At 43.9% G+C, this 24,487-nt stretch overlaps 1 protein-coding gene across 1 annotated transcript in view; it reads left to right on the top strand.

Annotated features, from left to right (window-relative positions):
* LOC144797850 (uncharacterized) overlaps positions 1-22,830 on the top strand; it is a 192,900-nt gene extending 170,070 nt beyond the window's left edge. Inside the window, exons 7-8 of the mRNA XM_078668657.1 lie at positions 4,391-4,625; positions 22,413-22,830. Coding sequence (XP_078524783.1) covers positions 4,391-4,625; positions 22,413-22,801 — 624 coding nt within the window. The 3' untranslated portion in view covers positions 22,802-22,830. The remainder of the gene's footprint in view (positions 1-4,390; positions 4,626-22,412) is intronic.
* Positions 22,831-24,487: the final 1,657 nt, after the last annotated feature.

Raw genomic sequence — 24,487 nt, forward strand, 5'->3', positions numbered from 1 at the left:
GCGCTCTGTGCCTTCCAACACTGCTGCGTCCCCGGACTCACATTACACCCCCTGACCCGCCCCCACTACTCGGCAGCAGAAGCCAGAAGTAGAGGTGCCATAGTAAGGTATAAGGAAACAATTTATTGGTTGTGGCAAAACGAGGTCACTGTAGAGAGGCTGTGTAACTACAACTAGGGACAGAATTGTTTTTTGCTCATTGGGTCAGTATACGCGGAGTCAAAGTGTGGGTTTGCGATTGGCTGTGGGAACCAGCATAGTCGTTCACTGCGTGACAGTTTTAGAGACAGTTGTGCCACTGGTCAGGAATTTGTAGTACTTCCCAGTCTTCCATAAGAGCGCCAAGAGGTAATCAAAAGCTCTGCAGCGACGCTGCTTCACCAGACGTCGACTCTGCCCGAAAAAGAGTTTGTAGTATCATCCGTTTCAACACCTAGAGTGCATCTAAAGCAGCATCGATTTATTTCTCCCCACCCCGCGTACTGTAGTTCAGCACACAGACTGCACCCACCACAAAAGATATGACTAACATGCAGAACTGCACCTACAAGCCTCCAGTAGCGATTTATTGTTTCTTTTTTCCAACAGTACAATACATTTGTCCTCTGCCCTCTGCCTCACCATCACTCACCCTCACTTACCCTCAACCGCTCAGCCTCACCCTCACCCTCACTCACCCTCAACCCCTCACCCTCACTCACCCTCACCCTCACTCAGCCTCAACCCCCCACTCACCCTCAAATCCTCATCCTCAATCACTCTCAACCCTTCACCCTCACTCACCCTCAACCCCTCACCCTCACTCACCCTCACTCACCCTCACTCACCCTCACTCACCCTCATCCACCCTCACTCACCCTCACCCACACTCACCCTCACCCTCACTCACCCTCAACGCCTCACCCTCACTCACTCTCAACCCCTCACCCTCACTCACCCTCAACACTTCACCCTCACCCTCACTCACCCTCAACCGTTCACCCTCAACCCCTCACTCACCCTCACTCTCACTCACCCTCACTTACCCTCAACGCCTCACCCTCACTCACTCTCGACCCCTCACCCTCACTCACCCTCAACACTTCACCCTCACCCTCACTCACCCTCAACCGTTCACCCTCAACCCCTCACTCACCCTCACTCTCACTCACCCTCACTTACCCTCACCCCCTCTGCCTCACCATCACTCACCCTCACTTACCCTCAACCTCTCAGCCTCACCCTCACCCTCACTCACCCTCAACCCCTCACCCTCACTCACCCTCACTCACACTCAACCCCTCACACTCACTAACCCTCACCCTCAACTCCTCACCCTCAACACCTCACCCTCACCCTCACTCACCCTCACCCTCCCTCAACACCTCACACTCAATCACCCTCACTCACACTCAACTCCTCACCCTTACCCTCACTCACCCTCTCACCCTCAACCCCTCACCCACCCTCAACACCTCTCCCTCTCTCACCCTCCCTCACACTCACTCACCCTCACTCACCCCCACTCAACACCTCACCCTCACTCACCCTAAACCCCTCACCCTCACCCCCTTACCCTCAATCACCCTCACCCCCTTACCCTCAATCACCCTCACCCTCACCAATAACTACAACTTTTCTAATGCTATACTTATTGCATTCCAACCCCACTCATCCACGCAACGCCACTCACACACGCAACGCCACTCACACACGCAACGCCACTCACACACGCAACGCCACTCACACACGCAACGCCACTCACACACGCTACGCCACTCACACACACTACGCCACTCACACACGCTACGCCACTCACACACGCTACGCCACTCACACACGCAACGCCACTCACACACGCAACGCCACTCACACACGCCACTCATCCACGCAACGCCACTCATCCACGCAACGCCACTCATCCATGCAACGCCACTCATCCACGCAACGCCACTCATCCACGCAACGCCACTCTTCCATTTGCAAAAAGAAAAAAGTCTAACTATTCTATTGCGAGACCTATTGCATTTCCAATGCTTGTTTGAGAATTGGCTGGACAAATGCTTTTTGGATACATTCCAGTCTCTAACGAAGAATTCCAGATAGAGTTCAGTATAGGATTGAATCAGGGGGCTAAAAACTTGAAGAATCTGGCGGGGCAGGGGTCAGACAGATAGCCTGATTTTATTTTATTCAATTCCACCAGGGATGCATCCAGGCAGAAAGGGAAAATACAGACCACATGCCCGAGTGAAGTGAAGAATGAGATAGCAGATCGGGTGGTCCTGAAAGTGGAAAGGTGGAATAGATAAATTGAATTGTGTTCTGAAAAAAATGGCTAAATCTTTACAGAGAGCCACTGAGGGAGGAATAGTACTCTTCAGGGCTTGTGGTTTAATAAAACCCTGGACTACCTTAAAAACGTCTTTCACTGTGTTGTCAGAAGACCTGATCTGATTGGCAACATAATTCCTAATGATCTTACATAAAAGACTGGAATTTTCGCTGCGCTGCTTTATATGCACACTTGGCCTCTGGCTCATAGTTTTTCCACCATGCACGCTCCAGCCTCTTACATAGGCTTTTCTCCTTGCGGAGTTCGGTTGTAAACCAGGGAGCTGAGGGTTTACTCCTGGCCAATTTTATGGTCTTGATTGGAGCTACTCTGTCAAGGGCTGAGACCACCCAACAGTTGAAAGCTGAGGCGTCATGGCTTGGTTCACCTATAAGCTGAGTGGGAGTATTCTTCAACTCACAACCCATAGATTCAGGTGAGAGCTTCCTCCAATTTCTCCTATCCTGAAATACTGATCTAATCTGATTGTTACAAGAAACCCAAGTTAGTTTAAAAGGGATCAGCCGGTGATCTGACCAAGTTACAGGTGATGGATCCTCTACATGTAGCGTGTGATCATTGGTAAAAAGTAGATCAAGCATGTGGCCAGCCACATGAGTGGATGATGATAGCTTTTGGATCAGATTTAACCCTTTAAAGGCATCAGCAAGTTGAACAACTAGGGGAAAGTTATCATTGTTCATATGGATATTAAAATCACAGAGGACTTTAACATTTGTGTGCCTCAGTGAGAGATCAGCGATAATGTCATAGAACTTCAGGAATTGGGCAACCGGTGCATTCGGGGGTATACAAAGCAGCAGCCCGGCCATAGAGGAAACCATGGATAATTTAATACAAAAGGACAAGGCCTCAATCAGCCCCGTACTTTAAATTCCCAAACCTCTCTCATAATCATGGCTAGGCCATCCCATAAGATGTTTACTAAGTGTGTTTGGAACTGCAAAATCAAACTCACTGCATTGAGTTAAGTACTAAGAACTTGTTTGTTAGCCACTCACTGTTGATATTTGTAAGTATCATAGGTTCCTATCCCAGTGTAACCACATACCTGACATCTTTCTTAAGTGGATACTATGAATAGCATTAGGTTTGGTAATAGTGACAAGTAGTAGTTACACCGTTTACACCAGTTTCACATCTTGCTGGGTTGTTTAGGTTTAAGTGAAGCGAAAGCGCACTTTAGGGCAGATTTGGCCTATAGGTATAATACTGAGAAAGTACTCTAGATTTCCCGGTAAATCCTACTGATGTATTCATGAATGGCCACTACTATTGTAAGGCATACTCCAGGTCAGCACCAATCTGTGCAGACTCCCTCCGGCACCTGCCTACATATGCACCATTACCAGGCTCTGTAAGATGGATTCTACATGTGCACCATGTACATTTGTAACCAGCCTCATGCCCCTTACCATAGCTGCATCTCAGTGGCCTTATCTTAAAAGGTGGACACTGGTGGTAAACACACTCAGTCCAATTACCGTGAATTTATCAGGAGAGACTCAGGTGGTGAGACTTCCCCATAGTAAAAGTCCAAAAATCGGATAGTTGAAGTGCGAAAAATTCTGGTGGACTAAATGGGTGGAAATGATGTGCTAACGTAGTCCGGCAGAATGCAAAGGTATTTTCCTCCACCACTGTGATGGAGTACCGTCCCTCAAACTTAAAATCAGGCCCTCAGTCTTTAATGCTTCGGAGGTCGATAAAATATATTGCATTGAGTTGTATATTATCAAATTGTTTGTTATCTACTCACTGTTGAAATGTGGGTACCCTGCAAGACATGAATCACATCTTTCTGAAATCGATACAACAAGTAGCATTAGGTTTGGTAATAATGACAAGTAGTATTTACACTGAAACCAAATGGCAAAACTGCAATAGCATGTTCCACAAAAAGAAGTTAGCAGTATTACATTGAGTTTTTCTTGTGTGTTTCATGACTTGGATGTAGTTAGATAGGACTTCACAGCAAATCAAATGACAAAATGTATTAAAATAATTTTTAGTATACAAGCAACAAGTTCACATATCATTTTTTTCTCAATAAAGACTAGCACTATTTCCCACATTCCACTGATGTCCACTGGAGTGTCTACATTCCCTGAAAGGACGACTACAGAAGGCCTTGGCCAATCATCAGAGATGTCTACACTGCATGGAAGTACATCAATGCGATCTTCAGACCATTCTCCTTGGACCAGTGAGAAAACATCACCTGCCCCAGGTTCTTCTTCCCAATCTATCTCATCACCTTTTCAACATCAGACGGCATCACCTGATACTGGTGAGTTCAGTTCCTAGACAAAATTAATAAAGCTTGATCAGTAGTGCCAAGAAACTCTCTTGCTACACAAAAGGACTGTATGTGCCAGGCATGCTTCTTGGCTTGTGCTAGCTTGCTTGTTAGGGCTCCCGTCAGTTGGAGAAAAGTTTCATTGGTTCAAATGGGAGCATGTACCACACGCTGATGCAGACAGAGTGGATTTCCCAAAGATATCTGCGTGACGCGGAAGGGAGTATTGGAGAAGGGATATCTCCTCTTGAAACTACGTACTCACTGGCCACGGTTAGTAATATTTGGTGAAATTTTTGGGCAGCACATCTTGTGGACCTCATTATTGAAGGTAACTATGACACTTTCATCACGTGACATTTCCTCGTACCACGAAGTGCACTCGTAATGTTGTACGATGTAATATGGACGCTGTGCAGGTGTTTTATAATAACATCACAGTACACAAGACCTGCGAAATGGTTTTTAGGTCTCGCCTGTCGATGCGCATGCGCATCGAGCTTGCGAGACTATTGGGGCTTAAACAGTCTTTAACCAACTTGCAAGGAATTGTGGCGATTCCTTGCAGTGCCCGTGAAATTCAAGCTCAATGCGCATGCGCATTGACATTAAAAGCGCGTGCACATGCCCCCAGCCGCCTGGATGTCTTTTCCCTCAGCCGCACTCCTCCCACACCCCCGCTCCGCCCCCTCCCCTGTCTGCCGTGTCGCATTTCTTCAGGGCACTTTCTCCACGGCCGCCAGGCCACATCAAAGGCTTCCCCAGCACTGCCCCACCCATCAATCACCATCCCACTGCCACCCCCCTCCCTCTCCATATGGTGCGCTCTGCCTCAGGCCTCTGAGCCGTCCCTACGCTCCCCACCCACCCCCATCCTTCACACCCTTTGTCATTACTTCGGCCCAAGCCTGAGCCATCCCTACGCTCCCCGCCCACCCCCCTCCTTCACACCCTTCGGCACCACTCCGGCCCCGATCCTGAGCCGTCACTTATTCACGGCCGCAGGCCATGACTCGCATGTACTTCCCCGGCTCTGCTCCCCGCCCCGCCTCCTCTCTATCCCTCGCTCTCCTTGTTTTGTTCTCATTCTCGCAAGCTTTTACCAAGTCTCAAGTCCGCACTTTCAAGGCCTGTCTCTTTCACGGCCAATGCTTGTTTACTTCGTCTCCCCCTAACCCCAACACTTCGAGATCGCTGTTATTTTTACTTTACCTGTGGTTTCAAGACACTACTCAGCACCAGTTTACAACCACTGCAGTGTGTAGCAACAACAAAGGTGCACTATGGGACTGGTAGTACGTTTACCACTGTTACCTGGTCATGGGATGAGGGTATTCAAAAGTGTGTGAGCTAATTGATTGTGATGCACGTCACCTGTGAACAAGGCCACAAATAACAGCCAAAACGCATAGGGTTTGATGTCCTGCCACCTCTGAACAGCAAATAAAGCCAGTGAGAGACGCAGTTGGGCTTCGCAATTCTTTTTTTTTGCCTTGGTGTGCCAAATGCGGGTTGCTCCATGCCCGCTTTTGATATATATATATATATATATATATATATATATATATATATATATGAAGAACCAAGTCCTTTGGAAACACAAGTAAGGCAATATCCGCCTAGCGTTTCACCAGCAGGAACGGACCACAGCACGGAAAATTTGAAATTTAAAGTGCAATTTTATTATTCATCTCCTCCAACATGACGCGTTTCGACCAGGTTACCCCGGCCTTGATCACATAACATGCTCAGAGAACCCACGTCCTTTAATACCTAATGACATCATCATTATCCCTCCCAGTCACTTAATAGAAGTGAAAGACAGACTACAAGGGTAAAGCGCATGCAAACATTATACTTTCCCAACAATGTCATCGTTGAAAAAAACATGCAACATAAATGTCTAAAATTAAACATTCAAAAACAATCACGGGCAAGTGCCCGAATTCAATACCCCTAAAACTGAGCGTAATTCATATCTAACTTCTAGATGGGAGATGATGAAAAAATAGGTACACCCATGTGCAAACATAACAAAGTACTGAATAATTTACCCAGTACTAACATCAAATAAAATAAAATAATCTTAGCGGATGCAAATCAATATCATAAATGAAGAGCAAATATATAGGATGTCAATATATATATATATATCTCCAACAAACAAGAAGCCCATTTAGGAGAGCCCACGCAGATAGCAGGAATTTCGTTTTTGATTGGGAAGTTGCTGCATGCTGAATGCAAGTTTGTTCCAGAAAAAATAAAACAACCTGACGCATTTCATGCTTCACACAGTATTTCCTCAGAGGCATTAGTCCTTCTCAAGTGAAGCACACCGGCATTACTCAAATAGTCTCACCAGCTGCCCCAGTGGGAGTTGGCTCTCGCTTAGCATGCTGGTTCTTGTAGTGCCGTTAATAATACTACAGTGAGTTACTTACACTTAATAAAAACTAGACACAAATGAAAATCCCAGTGAGTCTGGAAAAGAGTCCCTCTCTCACCATGCTGCATCTTGTTGCCTCCCAAAATGGCTATTCTGCCCTTTGCACTGCCTTTCAGTTCACTGCAGCACGGTCCATCCTTTCATGGCAGGGCTCTCCTGCGACCGGGACCGGCCGTCATTAAATCCAACAAACTAGAAGCCCATTTAGGAGAGCCCACGCAGATGTGGCTCTCCTAAATGGGAAAACTTTGTTGTTTGATATATATATCTATATAAAAGTATATATATGTATATATATATATATATATATATATATATATATATATATATATATATATATATATGTGTATATTACCTACTGGCGGTCGCCAGTAGGTAGTTATAGTTAGGATTGTTTTCCATAGGAAATCCGCAACATTCTATTGGGAATAACTTTGGCGCCGAATGAGGGATCTGCCTGTAATTTTCTTTAACTGTGCCTCGCTGCGCTCCGCTCCTTCCCTGAAAGTTTCGGGGGGATCCGTCAAGCGGGGGCCGAGATAAAAGGGGGGTCCCAAAACTTGTTTTCCCCATGTTAATTTCCATAGGGCGGTTGGACTCACTTTTAGCCCGAACGGCTGAATGGATTTCCACCAAACTTGGCAAAATTGTAGGGACTGGTACCCCGATGTGCCTTTGATATGTCTCAAGATATATGCTCCAGTGGTTTTTACGAAAATTAACTTTGAAAAAATATATATTGGGCTACATTGGGCTATATATATGTTAGAGCCCAAATGTAGCCCAATGTAGCCCAATGTAGCCCAAAGATGGCCACCAGAGATCTGAGAGCTTTATTTTTTAATCCGTTTTGACTTTTTATCCATGTTCTCTTCTGTTTAGTGCAATTCTTTATGCAGTTATCATCCCCTTTAAGACTTCGTCTGCCTTTTCCCAAATTTCTACTGTTCTGCCTGTGCCACTCGGGGCCTCTTGAAAGAACATGATTGATGCAGGGTTTTTCGTAAAAAGCAGTGTTTATTTAGTACCCAATGCATTTCGGGCTAACATTGTCCTTCTTCGGGGGTCACTGTGAATAAATAAAAATATATACAATGTAATAACATTCCATCCATGTACATTATCCTGCATTTTTCGACGTTAAACCACCACTAACATTACTTTAATAAACATTTTTATCTTTCCTTCAACAGTTCCCTCGTCTCCTTTTCACATTGTCCAACAAATGTTTAGCCTTCAAATAGTAACTCGCCCTCCCTCTCCTGGTACAACAACCGTTAATCAATCCCGACGGTGAAACACAATATTCTTTTTTAGTTAATCACTATGTATCAGGGCTCACCCCGTGCATCGCACTTTCACAAACATTGTGTTTTTCAATTATCTATAGTTCTAAATTCCTTCTCATGCATATGCACGTACCTGCCGGGTGTCATTTAAAAGCCTCGCGTTTTCCTCTTCATTCACAAACAATGTTCTCCCTCCCACAATCCCTTGCGCTTTTAAACTACGCCCATCTATCCAACTGTTTTGCATTACCCTCATCAAGGCGAACTATGAAAATACATGTTAGTGTTTGGCTTCCTACTGCCACTACCATAATGCAGTGTAATCACAAAAAACGGGGTGTGAAAAGGAGACGAGGGAACTGTTGAAGGAAAGATAAAAATGTTTATTAAAGTAATGTTAGTGGTGGTTTAACGTCGAAAAATGCAGGATAATGTACATGGATGGAATGTTATTACATTGTATATATTTTTATTTATGAATAAACAACTAGAGAGAGAGGGCTAGTACAAATACTCTCCCGCCCCTGGGGTTAAACAATCCTAAACAACTAGAGAGTATATCCAACAACAAATAAGTAAAAAGTTCCTGTCACAGGAAATAACAGTAAGGAAATTTTTTACATAGCCACCAGCACCTCCCAGTGCTACATGCAAATAAATCTGCTGTGTCAAGGAAAAGAAAAAAGGGGTCAACCCAGATGAGAAAAAGAACCCTCAGGCACCCTCCGAAGATGGGTAGCCGTTTGTCTTCATTGGGTTCTTGAGTTAGTGCATGTGAAGAACATCATACCAAGAAAAGTGCAAATTAAAATGAGTATAAATCACTCCCTCAACCAACATTTTTAATGGAGGGGTGATTCGAACTCAATTAAAAACAATGTGCATAAACGGACATCGAGAGTTAAGCAAGTTTGAACTCCCTGTCCTAAAAAACGGTCGACATGTTTCAGCTATCTGGTCAAATTCGACCCAGCATTCCTCAGGACCAGAATTGTAAACTCACCCAACCGGGCAGTACACGCCCTAAAGTGTCTACTCACGGTGGGTGGATATTCACAAAAGACGTATTAATACCCACTTGAGGATCTATGTCTTGTGCAAACCTCTATTCGGCGAGGTGTATGGAATCTGTAAAGAAACCCATAAAACATATTTCAAACTCAGACACTCCTCTGTCATTTACATTTTAACAAGACTTGTTAAAACTCGATTAGTACTTTAGAACCCCAAGGCTCACCCTGTGACACAGTCAGAGACATAAAGTGATGCAAAGTCCAACCACAAGAGAAAATTAAAATATTATCTTAGCTGTTATGCTAGAGTAATATGTATCTGTTTTTGCTGTTAGCCTTACTCATTCTGGCAGATTTTACGTTATTTTTCTCAGTACTCATTTCTGAGATGAATAGTATAAGTCCCATGATAACCTCTGACGTTTGTTCAACATATGGTCGGGTCCATGGACTAAGATTTAAAAACAACAGAAATCCTTCGAGAAATACGTGCAGTATAGGAGGTCCGCATGCACAACTACATTCAGCCTCACACACTGGAGACTGAGATCTCACATTCAATCCAATCATGTCGTATCAAAGTTGAAACTCACTTGATTGGAATCCCATAATAATCATACGTGTAATTAGATCTGTAACTTCTCTTTATAGACTGTATTGTAGAGGGAGGATAAGAAAAAGGACAAAAATGCACATCATTTAGAATGCTATACTTCTTATTGAGAGACTGATGACAAAAGAAAACATATCTCCGTGTAATATACCGTGATATGTTGTTAACTTATCTCTCGTAAATAGAAAGACTTACTTCATATCTCCCATAATGAAAACTCCATGAGTCCGTGGTGATGGATATCTTCACGGCAGCATCTGTTAAAAGTTCATCGGAGTGTCGGATTATACCCATTGTGACTCACTCAAGCTAACCATGCTAATGAGGCCCCTCCCTCCCATTAGGAGTCGCTGAAATTTTTTTTGTTCGGTACTACCTTAATGGAAATGCTATTGTTTTTAAGGCGAAACCTTTCAAACAAACGGTAATTATCAGGGGTGCTATGTTTTTCACGAAAATAACAATGACGGTGCAGTGCAGAGTTAGAACTGCATAAAGGATTGCACTAAACAGAAGAGAACATGGATAAAAAGTCAAAACGGATTAAAAAATAAAGCAAGCAGCGCCGAAGGTAGCACATTTCGCAGTGCATTTGGCTTTTCTTGTTGTTAACTATTTCAGTGTCTTATGGGCATGACACTGCAACCAAGTAGCACGCATATTGGAGTACTTCAAGATAAACTGTGAATTAGCAGGAATGAACAGGTGTGCATTCCACACAACCCCCCTACAGTTTAGTCCCAAACACTGGCATAATGCAACCCAGTCATGGCCCTTGGAACCGGCCATCACTTGGAGAACTGCGAAGCAGTCACACAACCTCACATAGCAGCCACCATGAAAGGATGGGGATTCCTTTGCCACTGGGTATCAAAGGTAAACCTTACGCCCCAGCAAACTCATATGAAAGAATGAAGAAATAAACTCCTTTCAGGCCAGATGAAATCTAAAGTTTAGATGAATCAAAAGTGTGTGCAACATTTTTTGGGCTTTCCACACCCAAATATATTTAGAAACAAGGGATATGCAGATTCATTGTTTTAATCCTCATTTTGGAAAGATTATACTGAATTCCTTTCAGTCAAAATCCTTTATTCAGCTAATGCCATAAAAGTACAGTTCATCAATTTAAAAAGCATGCAGTAAAAAACTGAGATGATTCATATACATACCAAATTGAAACCTCTATAATTAGAGAATTTACATTTAAAAATCTGATTACTATAAAGAAAAATCTAATTATGAACAAAAGGAAGAAGTAGAAAAACATTGTAATTCTTCATCCGGTATATATACACAAAAGAGTTGCATTCATAACAGTACTATGATTAATCCTGTGAAGCATACTGTCTTTTTTAGGTCTCGCGTCAGCGAAAGACCTTATGTCGCCCGTTTTCGGGAATGTAGACAGGAGAGGGTGCACGAGCGCAGAGCTGCTCAGTTTTCACCTCGTGAGCACGCACGGCCCCGTGCCTCTCTCCTGTCCACATTCCCTTGCGCAAACACTCACTCACCCATGCGCACATACACACACTGCATACACTCACTCACGCATGCGCACATACACACACTGCATACACACACAAACGGCAGCCCCAGGCTTCCTTGTTTAATTACCTGACGAGCAAAACATGCGATCTGGGGCTGTGTGAACAGGCGCTCTCGGGCCCGGGCATCCTGCGCGGGCTCCTATCTCCCGCGGCCGGGTTCCTCTCATTCAGGAGGCATTGTCTGCAGCAGGGCCGGTCCCCGGAGGGCGGCGCTGCGAGCACGGACACACCGGGGCCGGGGCCCGGGCCAAGCGGCCGGCACTGCGCAGTGCTTCCGCTGATAACCTGAACATCCACCCCGGCGGCGAGGCCGGCGTCCCGAAATATATGAAGAGAAATAAATCGCACAAGTGATGCGTATTTTGCTTGATATTGCACACTACTTATCTGGCAAAAATTATAACGTTATTTTATTTCGTTACGAAACTGTGGTGGTAACAAAATTTGGTTGCGTTGTCACGAATGACTGAGCCACGACCGCGCACACCTATGAACTCGCCGTTTTGGCGGGTTTTTACCACAAGGCCTTTCGCTCGCTATGACCCTCCATTATGAACCGACTGGGTTAGCGATGGCTGGTGGCTTGGTTCAGTGTAACCGCCTTCTTCGATAATCTATCAAGTGCACAGAAGATTCCGAGCAGCGTTTACTCCCCTTTCTGCTCAGACCTCAACTTCAGAGCTCTGGAAATGTCCCTCGAGTATTCCAGATGTTATTCAACTATTCACCCGAAATCACAGGATGCGCCGCAGCTGGGATTCGAACCCGGGTTCCTAGGCTCTCTGCTTATCCGATGATTCCTCTATCTCTGAGATTGGAGTTTCAGGTATTCACAATTTATATTTACGCTTTAAGCTGCAAAAGCAAAGCCAGGTCGTAGGATCCAAAGACAGCAGTTTTTTCCACTAGGGCAAATCGCCAGGACTTGCTGTTTACCCTGAATTTTTGGCCTTAATCCTGTTTTTCTTTTGGGTGGGGGCGGATATTTGAGATATTTAAAATTCACACTAGGCAAATCTTGTTTCTTTTAGACACCCTGGAATCAGTGACTGACAGAGCCAAGTTTGGCAAAATCATATCTTAAGCTCGCACTTAGTTAAAGAGCAGGATCGGCCAACAGGCTCAGCAGTTCAACTGTTAATTGCATTCCTTTGGTAACAGCACTTTGTATTATAATACCATAGATCACGGATACATACAGCTGTGTTCTCACATGCCGTCTGCACTTCACAAATCATACACCCTCTGTCACTGCACTTTGCAATTTAACATTATGGTCCTGAGTTCTCACCCTGGTGTTACTATGCTCAGCCTGACTTCGAGCGACCCTTGTATATATGTACCCTCATTTGACATCTGCACTTTTTTAATCGTTCACCTTCGTGTTAGAGATGAATTAATACATTTAAAAAACAATAGCTAGTATGTTCCTAAATATTGGTGTCTGTGCCATGTTTGAAGTTTCTTTTCACTTTCTTACCAAGCTTGAAACACATTCACGTGGTTAACTTGCCCCTGGCCTTTCCCGTCATGTTCTCCGCACGTCTTTGCTTTCTGCTCTGTAAGCTTTTATTTTATGGGCACTGCAGCAGCAGCCTGTTGGTGTGTAATGTGACTAGTTAGAAAACAATTCCATAAAATGAGCTTGTTTTTCTAGTCAGCACTTTCTAACAAAGAAGCAAGGGATTGCTAGGAAGCTACAATTATTCAGCAGGAGAACTGTTCCAGAACTCCATTGCCTTTAGATAACAGCTTGAATCCAATAATAGTCAAATGAACACTCTCAGACTAAAAAGAACCAGAGAATACATGTTTTTTTAGGCTGAAACTTGTCTGGGGTTACTTGCATTCCTTTTAGGAGGTGGCTCCGCCTGGTAGTTCGGGATACACTGTTCCCATGAGAAGCTGGGTCAGAACATGTTTACATAAGGTGAGTCACAGTGGGGGAAAAGCAGTCTAGACTATTGCGAGCATTCCTTCTATCACCTTTGGTGTGTTTGATTTAAAGTCCTAAGTGGTCAACAGTATGCCCAGACTTGTGTTCCTTATCGTTCTTGTGTGTGGGGGTATGTCGGATATTTAAAATTCACTGTAGACAAATATTGTAACTCTCATATTTTGTTTAACAAAATCAGGAGTTCCCAGCTAAAATTAAGATTCTCATCCGCCAAACTTCTCTAAAGGGGAGAGGTAGGTCTACCTTTCTAAAACTCTGATTTCCGACACCATTGGGAGGGTAAGCTAGTGGAGTCTCACTGCACTGAAATAAACATGGTAGGAGGAACGAAGGGTGGGAGAGAGGGGAGCAGGGAGGAAAGAAAGCTAAAGGGGTGACTGAAAGGGCGTATAGCAAGGACGAGAGGAAGGAGACAGAGAAAGGATGGAACATTAATAAAGTGTCGAAAGGGATGAAGAATGGGGGAGAGAGAGAGTGGAGGAAGTGGGGCTAAAGGAAGACAGGTGACAGAGGAGGGAGGGATGGTGTTTATGATGGTGAGAGATAAAAGAAGGAAATAGAAGTGGCAACGAGAAAAAAGGAAAGAAGGGATGAAGGAAGAAGGTAAGAAAGACAGGCGAAAAGAAGAAGAGAAGGAGGCATAACCCGAGGGCCATTGAGTGAGGAAGGGAGGAAAAGCAAGAAATGCAAATGTATTGAAAAACACCAGGAAGAAGTGATGCGAGAACAATAGAGAGGCAGAAAAAAGTGATGCTAACAGCTCTACAGAGATTACTGGACGGCGAGCAGTGGGATTTACTTTCTCTCTCTGCTGGAGAGTGATGATAAGGGCCATACATCTCGCGAGAGACTGCGCCCCCCGGTGCCTGGCCCAGCGCCTGCCCTCACCAGCGAGGATAATAAATCCCACCGCTCTCCATTAAGCAGATTGTTTGCGCCACTGGGTAATTGGCGGATCCGTGTCACGGCCGACGGCGCGCCTCCCCCTCGCCCGCTGCTCCCGGGAAGAACCGCAGCTCCACACTGTCTCCTGCCGGCCGCTTCCGCCAGGAAACGGGGTGCGCCACGTGGCGGTGGAAGAAGACGCACACGCAGACTAAAGGCAGGGTGCACGGGTGGACTTTGTAAAATGGAATGCACTTTTCACGTGTGTTAATGAGTCCGACCCCCTCACTGTACACTACTGCATGCATTATTTACGCCTCAGATTGCTTCAATTGTGATTAAAAGGTGCCCCGCTGCCCGGTGCTCAATGGCTCGGAACACGTAATGCATTCTCCCCGCTGAGTGCAGGTAGGGCCAAGCCTCCAGGGAGCGCCACACTTGAGTTATGAGGGTCCTGGTCTCTTTTTAGGTCTCGCGTCAGCGAAAGACCTTATGTCGCCCGTTTTCGGGAATGTAGACAGGAGAGGGTGCACGAGCGCAGAGCTGCTCAGTTTTCACCTCGTGAGCGCGCACGGCGCCGTGCCCCTCTCCTGTCCACATTCCCTTGCGCAAACACTCACTCACGCATGCGCACATACACACACTGCATACACACACACACGCGCACACGCGCACACGCACTTACACTTACACAGACACGCAGGCACCCAGACAGGCAACCCCCTCCTCCTCCCCCACAGTCACACACGCATACACACAGACTCCAAGACACACGCACGCTCACACACATACACAGCCCGCCGCCACGCGCGCGCCCACACATGCCCCTCCCCCCCCGCCCTCGCAGGCCAGCCACAAAGCGAAGCCCCACTCACCGGCAGCAGGACTCTTCCTCCATTCTTCGGCATCGGGGCGCAGGGTAGGCTCCTGCCTGCTCCGGTGCTGCAACCAATCGCGGCTCTTCCGTGGGAGGCGGGGTAGGCTCCCGCCCTCCTACTGCCTGTTTCCGGTTGTCGCGCCGGCCTGCCTGACTTCCTGGTCGCAGGCCGGCAGAGTGACGGCGGTGATTTGCGGTATTTATTTATTTAGTTATTTATGCATTTTTATATAGCGCGGACTTTACCCGAAGGCGGTATTTATTTATTTATGTATTTATGCATTTGTATATAGCGCGGACTTTACCCGAAGGCGGTATTTATTTATTGTTATTGTGTGTGTGTGGGGAGGGGGTAACCAGATGCAGTGAACTGTTAAAATAAAGGCATCTTTGTGTACATTTTAACACGTACTATTGTACCTGAAAAATGTGTGCTAACTCCCCAAAAAGAGATAGGCACATTGTTTTTTTAAAATCTATCAGGCTAGCTTGTGATATGTTCGATTGAATGATAAATGCAGGGTCGATAGTTAAAGATTTCTGTTTCTGTATTCTAATGGAAAGTGGGTGCGGTCTCTAAGAGAGACTTTTAGTCCATGTGTTTTTTCCAACTTTGCATTGCAGATATGTATATATGAACCAAATAAAGCCATAATTTGAAATGATCTGGTTGTCATTTACGGAATGATATGACATATCTACACATGCTGTTTGTGCTTTTCTTAAAAGGGAAAATAATTTTGCAGTACGTATGAACACATGCAGTGTGTGTGGTAACCTGATAGCTCTGTCTTTTCCCCTGAAATGGGGCACTTTTCTCTCTTTTATGCACAATCTGACGAGGCTTTATAACCAGCGTTCTTTCTGTTTAATACGTTTTATATTTTCTTTCATACTTCTTAGCTCTGTGTTTGTTTAATTCAAGAGGTCTTAATACCAGCAATCCGCATTTTAACAAAAGCTGCAACTCGATGTCAACTACCGTGGTTTTATTGCATACCATCACGTGCAGCCCAATATTTCTGCATGAGTCCGATATCCCTTCATTTGCCTGTTCGCTGTGCACGCACCTGTGCCATTTCTTGCATGTAATTATATTGTGCCACTATAGCTCTACTGTGTCACCATTGCAAACATTCCAACTTATAGATAGATAAAATGATAGAGACAAAAAGAAAGCTGTGTTTTATGTTTTGACCCTGTACTTATATGTGCATACGTTTGTGTAGTCCATTTCTTCTTGGACTGTGTTGGTGGTATCGGAGTGAATCTTAAACCACCACACACTGAGTGATGTACCCGTCACTGTTTACTATTTCACTTCAACAACTTGAAAACAGGAGACAGCACCAGTGTGTTGCTGCTAGCTTTGTAGTCATTTGGTCCTGTTTGGGGTTTCTGTGGCATGAGTTGAACCTTGCGGCATTGGCAGCATGGTGTTTGGCGATGCACAAGGATGCAAACGATCAGACAGGTACGATGAGTGCAGTTCGTTAACGTTATTTCGTAGCATGCCGACAATACATTTTATGACATTTGCTTCATTCTATCACAGACTGCCTTAGTTCGAAGTAAGGCAGTGAATGGGTGAACACACCATTTGGCAGCTTGTGAGCCTCTCTCCGCACTCATGCTGGTTTGCTTGCAACCGGTATCAGACTTCAAAGTAATCCGTTCCCCCATCCCCCGTTGCTCGCTGAAGGCTGTCATGCCCAAGATAACACCGACTGTCACTCAGACCTGGCTTCTCCCACTTTGGCTAGGTGAAAAACAATGTTTATATTGGGCGTCCTGGTTTGTACATTCCCAAAATAGTCGAGCGTTGTTGCAGTAAACATTCAAAAAAAGGTTCGGTTTGGGCTCTTTAATAACAACGCCCACCCTTTACTACATTTTCCAGCACACCTGTGTGGTTTCTGTGAAAGTTTTAAATAAAATGTGTTGATCATATCATGGGTACAGCTGTGCTCCTTGCATTCCCTCCTCCCTTTTAGCCCATCCCTTTCAGCAGCAGCTGGCAGGCACCGTAAGGGGCAGAGCAGCGCACACATTTAAACTTTGTTTATTCACTCTCTCTTACCTAACACAGCATAGCACATAACACCCAAGTCTGACACCACATCACACACAGCAGAGCACATCACACTCAGGCCTGACACCACATCACACACAGCAGAGCACATCACACTCATGCCTGACACCATATCACACACAGCAGAGCACATCACACTCATGCCTGACATCCCATCACACACAGCAGAGCACATCACACTCAGGTCTGACACCACATCACACAAAGCAGAGCACATCACACTCAGGTCTGATATGACATCACACCACACACAACCAACACCACACACACACACACCACTACAAACACAACCCCACACACACAACCACCCACACAACCCCACACATCACCACACACACACCCACACAACCACACAGACCCACCCACACAACCACACACACAAAACCACACCCAACCACACACACACAACCACACCCAACCACACACTCAACAACACTCACTCTATCTATCTTTCGCCCTCACTCTATCGCCCTCACTCTATCTATCGCCCTCACTCTATCTCCCTCACTCTATTTGTCTATCTAACGCACTCACTCTATCTATCGCCATCACTCTATCTATTGATCGCCCTCACTGTCTATCGCCCTCCCTCTATCTATCGCCCTCCCTCTATCTATCGCCCTCCCACTATCTATCCATCGCACTCACTCTATCCATCGCACTCACTCTATCCATCACACTCACTCTATCCATCGCACTCACTCTATCCATCTCACTCACTCTATCCATCGCACTCACTCTATCCATCGCATCGCCACAGCATCACTCAGCCCCACCACAACATCACTCAGTGCCACCAAAGCATCAATCTGTGCAACAATTCAACAAAAACAGGTTCAAATATGTTCTCTCAATATTTCAAGCTTTATTACAAATGTCATAAAAAGATGTTAATATTTCACTTCTCTTCTTGGATTTTCATCACAATAAAACACACTGAACATAATCTTCACAAAAGTGATTTACAAAAGTTTAAGCTATTGCCATTATAAATTACAATAACTTTTATGTAAGTATTAATTATTAAAACAAATAAAAGCCATTGTTATTTGTAATATCAATACATCTAAGTCATGTAAATACAACACATATTGCATTACAAATGCTATAGGTGTCACATTTGCGAAAGTTAAAACTATTGGCATTGTAAATGACAAAGCTATTAATTTAGCGATTTTCAAAACCAACACATTAATACAACAATTGTCATTTACCATACCAATAGCTCAAAGTTTCCTAATGCGAGACCTATTGCATTGCAAATGCTTGTTCTTATTCTTAATGCCCACCAGATAAAACCTATAACTGCACAGCAAGTTGATTACAACTCTAGATGCTGATAAAAAATGCAATCCTAAATTATAGGCCATGATAGATAAGATACGTTAATATTGCACAGTTACTTAAAATAATTACATTTGTTACAAATAACTTCATAAAAACTATTTTTCCATTAAGTAAAAAGCATATATCAATGTATACTCCTACTACTCTTAAATATAATATTTTTTAATTATGGATTTATGACCCCTTTTTTACGATTTTTTCTAAAAAAAAATGTCAAAGGTTTTCTTCACACAGAATTGTGCGCAGAGATTACGTTCTGGGTAGGCTATGAAGCCTACAAAACAACAGAAATTGTGCCGTAGCCTGAGATGACATATTGTAGCATGAAGAACATGGCAAAAAAGGAAACCAGGATCCTTCCTGGTAGAAAGCTACAAGAAAGTGCACAGTGCATAATCTAAAAAGAGTGAGATAAAATCTGTATTCATTATTAGCTATCCACCCTAAATATGGCTCAAGCCCTGCTATAGTCGGAATCTTGAAATACCTGATAATATATACATTTCTTGTGCAAAAGCCACCCGAAGTTCACATTTATGCCTGAAAAACACATTTTTAACATAGGTTTTGGAGTTATAATCAATTGTTTCGGGGAGCAAAAAAAAAAGAAATCCAAATTTCAATAAAAACATGTTTGACATAGGATAACCAAGAAATCTTATCCATGTAATCCAAAGTAAATCAGCTATCAAGTATCAAAGGTGAGAATTATGTCCCGCTGGTGCACCAGCTTTTTAGGCAAAGAAGTAGGCGTGCAATTCTAACAGAGTCATTGATGAAGGGCAAACCAAATTGAGTGAACAGTGTGGCTAGCAGTACTATTTGAGACTGATAGCAGCCAATAGAAAATATATTATGTTTTACATTTGAAAGTTCCCTGGATTGGTAGAGCCCCATAATCCCACCCCATAAGTACCACCGGATAGACATTTGCTTCTATAAAGCTGGATAATCTCTTAATGAGGCTTGTGAGTCTGTATTTCTGTGAACCTAAATATTGCTTTGGAAGCCCGAAAACATTTCTGAGCTCTTCAATTTAAAAGGTCACCCCACTTCAGGTTGGAGTCCTATATAATACCTAAATGATTTGAATATTTGACCTTAGAAACTGTGGTCCCAGATATGAAGTAATTTTGTGATTTTGTGTTTTTAGGGCTGCTGATCATAACCTAAGATTTCTATTGGCTCACTTTTAAACTGATACTATTCATAAAATGAATAAAAGAACCCCGTGGAGTCCATTTGCCATCCAGGCAATGAGGACAGCATCACCCGCATATATAAGTATTGGGAGGGGACGGTTCTCAGTCTTGGGCGAATCCTTCTCTCTTAAAACTAGCTTACTGTCCAGCGTATTGATGTAAATTTAAAATAAAATATACATCCCTGCCTAACAACTCAATTAGATCTGATAAAAGAGGTACCTTACTCATCTTGGCCTAAGTGTACTTTCACAACCATCACCCAATGCAGGCGTTTAAGTAAATCCAGCAAGGGGGTTTCAATTCCCAATTTGCCCATCAAATCCAATAGCTTCTCCCTATTCACTATGTCACAGGAGAGGTCCATAAAGGCACCCTGTAAGGAACCAGTCCTGGGTCTGACATATTTCCCAATTTATAGAAAAAAGGTTATTATGTTTACTTGCACCTCAGTGTCCCGGTTTCACCGACTATCTCAGCAGTATCCTTGGTCGTCCTGGATGATACTCACCCACACTGAGACTCTTGTTTTAAATGTTTCCTCCTGTCTTTTGTCCCACAGGTATCCTGGGATTGAAATTGCCTGCCTCTTTGTACAATGTATCTGCCTGGTTTTATCCTAACTGTATCCTCCCCCCACAAAGTCCCTTGTTCACCTCCTATCTAGCCTGTAAAGCGCTCTGATAACCTCATGGGTCTGGTTCGCACCCCATAAAACTCTAAATAAATAAATAAATAAATAAATAAATAAAATGTTCTGACCAGCCCTCAAGTTTCTGAAGAATAACCCTTCGTTTAATTTAGAGATTGAATCCAGCAAGGATATGGGGTGACAGCAAGTAGGTTGGTTCCTATCGCCCTTTTTAATAATTGGGAGTATTATGGATTTCCCCCTTGGTTTTGGCAAGTCACCCTCTATTGCAGCTCAAATCAAATTGGTAAATAACAATGCCCGGAAAGGGAGGGTTTTAGAAATAAGATTCTTAGTTGGCTGAGGTATGCACCCAGGCCAAGCAGGAACCACCACTCGAGTCAGAGTAATTTAGATACACAATAAGATAACCTACGCTCACCCTATGGTAGCTTGGCACAGAGCAGTCAGTTTTACATACAAAGGCAATGTGTAAATTATTTGTGCAACAAACACACAAAGTAGAACAATGAGTTTACCACAAAAATACTCCACATGGGTTTAGGGAAATAGAGCATATTTATCTAAACAAAATGAGACCAATATAACAAAAATTCAATCAGTAGAAGTCAAGATATGAATTTTTAAAGGTTAAATCAAAAATAGTCCTTTGAAATCACTAACAGTCAAAAGCTTACTTGAGGACACGAGGGACCGGTGCAAATCCAAAGTTCAGGCCGACCGCATAGCACACACCCTTTAACACTGGTTAGTAGTGATAAAGGCCGCCAAAAAAATCAACAAAAATGAGAGGAAAAAGGCATAACATTGAAGGGAAACACCACCGTAAGGATGATAAGTCTAACAGAGGTTCTGCCTAAATATGTTAATGAGGATGCCACCCGGTTCAGGAGCTTTGCCTACAGGGCTTCTTAAAATGGCTTTAGACGCGTCTTGGATATCAATTGTATTGCTTAGACTAATAGCGCCATCAAGTTTAAAAGTGGCGGTTCTGGAATGTCTGTCTGGTGCAAGGAAACAGTCTCTGGGTCAAATGCCTTTGAAGAGTGAGTTACCCACTATTCAGCAGAACTATGGCATTCTATCTTCGCTTTGTTGAGTTCAGTGAACTATGGCTGGTTGACAACTTCCTAGAAAGCCTTATTGTCCCTAGATTGCATTGCTACTTCCATGCCTTCCCAAGCCGCCCTTCTTATATCCTACTTGTGCTGCTCCAAGACCACCTTATATGAGTTTCTAGCCATTCTAATGTCCTCTATATAATGGGGCGAGGCTTTGATTATGGATCTAAGGTGTCTGTGGGCAACCAAGCATGCAGAATTGAACCATCTATGAGTGGGAGTATCCTAATGGTATTTGTTAGATGTCAGAATACTGGAGAGCGACACGCAGATCTCCTCAGTGCAGAACTTCCATTTGGGGCAGCATTTTCTGGTAGCTATCAAACTTTCATTCATTTCCAAATATCAGTTTGGTGAAAGATTTTGTTGGATCAATTTTGTCCCATTTGATTCATTATCCTTCATTAGGGCAACACCTCAAGTGTGATGATGCAGCTGTCTCTTTATTCCTATGTGAGTAGTAGACAAAACTAATTAGCAAGGGATTGTGATTTGCTTCTGTACTTTAGCTTGCTATGCAGAAAGGCACTTCGTGCAGTTTTACGGGTCAACCAGACTGATTAGGAGGGGGACTGTATTTCAATACCCCGGTCCCCCTTTAAACTGGGTACACTGTACCACTCAATTTTCCCCTGAAATTGAATAAAGTCCGACGCTTGGCTGAGTGAATGTTTCTCTTTTGCCTATCTGTATTGTAAGTACTAGTCACTAATCAACAATCTCTCTCCTTTCAGGAAACTGCTCTTCCTGTAACCTCCATCTCGTCACGGAGTGGATGTCGTGGAGCGAGGCACGCAATCATTGCATTTCAACATACACCGACCTTGCCAGTATTCCTGTGGCAGACATCCAGTGGGCGATCTCCAAGCTGCTCGTGTATCTGGACCCGGCCCCTGGGGCCTGGATCGGACTGCGCCGGAGCAGAGTCTGGGGGTACTGGTATTGGGTGGATGAAGAACCATTGGACTTCAGCTACTGGGGGAAAGGAGAGCCGAGTAACCCACCCTCGGAAAGATGTGGGATGGTGTCCAGAGCACCAGGAAAGAACTTCACCTGGGAGGATGAATGTTGTGGAGTCAGATTACCCTTCATCTGTTACTCCAAGATGAACAATACAGTGTAATAAGTTGTTAAGCAACAATGGAGTACATTTCATTGATTGTAATAGGTTTAGGAGTGTCAGTAGTAATCTTATTGTGGCTTTCTTTTGCATTCTTGAGGGTTGGAAACACATATTTCATAGAAAAATATATTTGGATTCCCTTAAAATGCTTTTTTTAACTTCAATTCTATTGTCCCATCACTTCCTGTTGTATGTCAACTTCCTTGGAAGCACCTTAATAACTGCTGCAGTTGCTGATACTTTTAGCAAATCCTATGTAGCATCAATGCTGCAAAAGGAAAGGTATGTGTTTTTGTCTTGGGAGAGGGCTTTTTCAGCTGCTTTCCTGTGGTATTTGGTAGCATCAACCTAACCGTACAGGTTCAAAGGCAAGGATACACAGTCATTGTGATATTGAAGGGTTGTATGCATGCATGTGGAATCTGTGAAGGTGAAGGAAAATGTAACCGTTTATTTTGCCTTGAACGTGTTGATACTAATTTAGAATGAAAAAACATGTTGTTTGGTCAATTTGACACAAGTTAAACCATTAACAGTAGCAATATGTTTTTTTTTAAATAAAGAGCATATTCCCTTTGAAGTTTGGAGAATTAAAGCAACTGACAACATCTGGTAGTGGTGTTCTTACTTCCTTTTATTAGCACTATTTAGCTCACTTGAGGGCCAATTTATTTGACGGGAGAAGGTTTGGCAGTCAGGGCTATGGAGTAATTTACTCAGTCGCCTTAACTGCACCTCCCCCTGTCAAATTATGAAATGACCGCCAAGTCAGCAGTCATTTCTTAAAGCATTGCCAGGAACTGCCATCACACTTTCAATGCTTTTTGCAGTCTGACTCATAGGGGTCTTTGTGAAGCAGAACAGACCCATATGGCAAACCTTTTGCTTTAATATTAAAAAAAAAAATCCTCAAGCAGAATTAACTTTTGAAAAATAAAAAAGACAATGCTCCCCTCTTTATGGGAGCCCTCTCCCATGGCAAGAGGAGCATTTTGTTGTTTTCACTGCCCCTTACCCAAGGGTTTTCCTGGCAGTGACAGGCAGTGAAAATTGACCTCTAATTCTGCCCATCTAATTTAGGCGGGTGGTGTTAGAGGTCAACCTACGATGGCCCTTACTCTGTTAACAGGGTGTAATCAAGGCAGAGCTGAAGTAGTCTCAGCTGTGATTCAACAAAAGGTTCTTCCTTATTTAAATGGGGCTGGTGGATCGCAGTCTTAGCGGTATGGGTCGCCATTGCGATGGAGTAGCCATACCGCCAACATATAAATCAGGTCCTAAAACCATTATTCCCTTAGAGGGTCAAATCCTGGTGCATGGACATTATCCTATTGACCATCTTCCTTTTGCTGCTCTGTTTCACGGCACGTTCAGTCAGGTTTATGCCTGTTCTACCTTCCTGGGATTGAGTTCAATGTTTTTGATGTCCTGTTGTCTCAAATGGCTTAGAGCCTGTGGCTTCAAGGAGGAGACATGGATGGCATTACTCTAAGCCTGTCTACTGCACACTGTTTCCATTCCACTACTGCACCTTGATGTGAGTCATACATTATTTCATAGAAGAGGCCACTGCCTTTCGTTTTGAAGATTATGGGTTTAAGCCCATTGTAACCTTGCTCCTATCCATGCTTATGCTCAACACTCGTTCCTTTTTTGTCTAATGTTTCCATGAATGGAACACTTGTG

The sequence above is a fragment of the Lissotriton helveticus genome, chromosome 12 (assembly GCF_964261635.1).
Source record: "Lissotriton helveticus chromosome 12, aLisHel1.1, whole genome shotgun sequence".
NCBI classification, from domain to species: Eukaryota; Metazoa; Chordata; class Amphibia; order Caudata; family Salamandridae; genus Lissotriton; species Lissotriton helveticus.